General features: G+C 37.9%; 1 protein-coding gene across 1 annotated transcript in view; it reads right to left on the bottom strand.

Annotated features, from left to right (window-relative positions):
* Positions 1 to 347: 347 nt before the first annotated feature.
* Positions 348 to 2,301, bottom strand: part of Galnt5 (polypeptide N-acetylgalactosaminyltransferase 5) — a 40,892-nt gene continuing 38,938 nt past the window's right edge. Inside the window, exon 10 of the mRNA XM_031373382.1 lies at positions 348 to 864. Within this exon, the coding sequence (XP_031229242.1) occupies positions 724 to 864 (141 nt within the window). The 3' untranslated portion in view covers positions 348 to 723. The remainder of the gene's footprint in view (positions 865 to 2,301) is intronic.

Genomic DNA, 2,301 nt, shown 5'->3' with positions numbered 1-2,301 from the left:
TGTTGAGACCCAACCACTTCTCCTTCTTAACCTTAAAAAAATACAGAAATCTAATGGATTACTGCTATGGTCAGTTTTTTTAAATGTAGCATTATTAAACAGCACTAAGTGAACTGAAACAATACATAGAATTAAGTATATTAAGGCTTCTTCCTTTTCAATTAAATTTTCCCACTTACAGCTTCAGATTAAGAAGAAAACTCCCAGGTTAGGCAGATCAACACCTCCATTATGGAGTTATGGAGAGCTGATCAGACTGCTATACAATGCCAGGTAAACATGGAGCTATTTCAACAAGATGGTGTCTGTGAGGCTAGCTAGGTCTTCCAGGTGTCAGTGCCGGTAAATTTGATGAAATCAGAATAAGGTTGCGCTTAGCTGCACTCATGGGTCATTACAGCAGTCATGGGCATGACATCACTATGTCTTTTCCATTCTGGTTTCCTGTGAGAGTCTGTGAGGAAGACTTGCAGTATGCATTTCAGCACAGGGCAGGACACAGACATTTCTAAAGACCACCCAGAGCTGAAGAACGGCAGCCCAATGGTAGCTTGTTTCCCTGAGTTATCGTTTGGTGATTCGAATGTAGTCATTTTCAAAAGCCTTCCATTCAAATGCTATGAAAGTGGAAAATTTGAACTACTATGGAGAGAAATTCAGTCATTTCTCATTTGGTGTCCTTTTCACAGAATCTAGTGGCTTAACTAGATAAAGTATTTCTCTTTAGACGTCATAGTACTTTTCAAATTTCCACTTTTGTTGCGGTTCCATTGGGTTACAAGCAGCCAGTTTCAGGGTCTTCTGAGATAAATTCCCTTCCACACATAATAACTGCTGATAGTTTTCAAAAACAATGTGATCCACCTGAAGAGAAAGAGGAGTTGGGAATGAGCTACAGACTAAAGTTGACAACAAAGATATGAAGATCTAATACACAAATTATATTTTCAATCCCCCAGGAACTCTCCTGAATTAAGTTAGTGATATGAGCACAAGTATTGGAAGCCATCAAATTTGTCTCTGACTCAAGCTAAGTGATCTAACTTCTCTGCACTGTAATGCCTTCATTCATCAGGAAGGGAATGGTGATATGGCTGATAACAACGTTATTTAAGGGAAAAATCTGGTTGTCACTTAGTCTATTGGGTGATTACTTCATTGATGGTAGCAAACAAAAAATATCATATAGTAGGACAGAGAGAAAGCTTGTTAATTTATTAATCCAGCTCATGTCATAGAATGTTCACTTGTATTGGCAAATGCTAGAAATGACACATTTTGTTTATGAGCTCGTTATCTGATAATAAAGAATGCCAAATGTCCAGTGCCCAAATTTAATTAGAAAAAGACAAGGGTATTCCAGATAACCTTAATATTGTTGAATATTTAATCCACTTAGAACCAACTATGGCTTTGCAGTTCTTAACTTGTAAATCTCAATTTTCCATAAATATGGCCATGATAATTATATTTATTAATAAATTAGTTTAATATAATTTAATAAGTTAGTTTAATGTAGTTTAATATAATATATAATAGTATAATTAATATTTTACCCAGAAAGAGGATGCTTTTATGATAAAGTATTTTAAATGCATTTCCATAAATTATTACAACTCTTGCAAAACCTTGGAAATATGACCCTTGAGTATATTTAAGGTTGTGCAAAGTAGGTGGCCTTGAAGCAAGTCATTCAGCATTCTCTAGACAGTGTTCTGTGACAAATGACAGAGGTATCTAAGTTACTTCTTCCCCATCAAAAGACACAGAAGGACCAGTGATAGGGAGGACTTCTGTGCTCCAAATCTGCCTTTCTAGTAAGAGGCAAAGTCCAGAGCATCAGGGGAGGACTGACTTAAGGAGCACTTAAGAAGGCAAATCTACAAGTGTGTAATTTTAACTAATCATTGCTATCTAGAGTCAACTTCTGGAAAGAAAGAGGTTCTTGTTATCCATAGTCCCTCTCCGTTTATCTTCTTTAAGGCTTACTTATCTTAGGGATCGCTCTACCTATGTCTTGAATGCTATCCCCAAGGCTGATGGGTTAAAGACCTGGTCCCCAGGGTGGAACTATTGGGAGATGGTAAAGTATTTGAGAGATGAGGCTTTCTGGTAGATTAGCATGAACAACAATATGAACTAACTAGTACCCTCAGAGCTCCAAGGACTAAAGCACCAACCAAAGAGTACACATGGGGGGACTCATGGCTCCAGCAGCATGTGTATAGATAGTGAGGATGGCCAAGTCAGTCATCAGTGGGAAGAGAGGCCCTTGGCCCTGTGAAGGTTCTATGCCCCAGT

The sequence above is a fragment of the Mastomys coucha genome, unplaced genomic scaffold, assembly GCF_008632895.1.
Source record: "Mastomys coucha isolate ucsf_1 unplaced genomic scaffold, UCSF_Mcou_1 pScaffold15, whole genome shotgun sequence".
NCBI lineage: Eukaryota > Metazoa > Chordata > Mammalia > Rodentia > Muridae > Mastomys > Mastomys coucha.
Note: the sequence above shows the minus strand (reverse complement) of the source record. Positions and strands in the feature narration are given on the sequence as shown.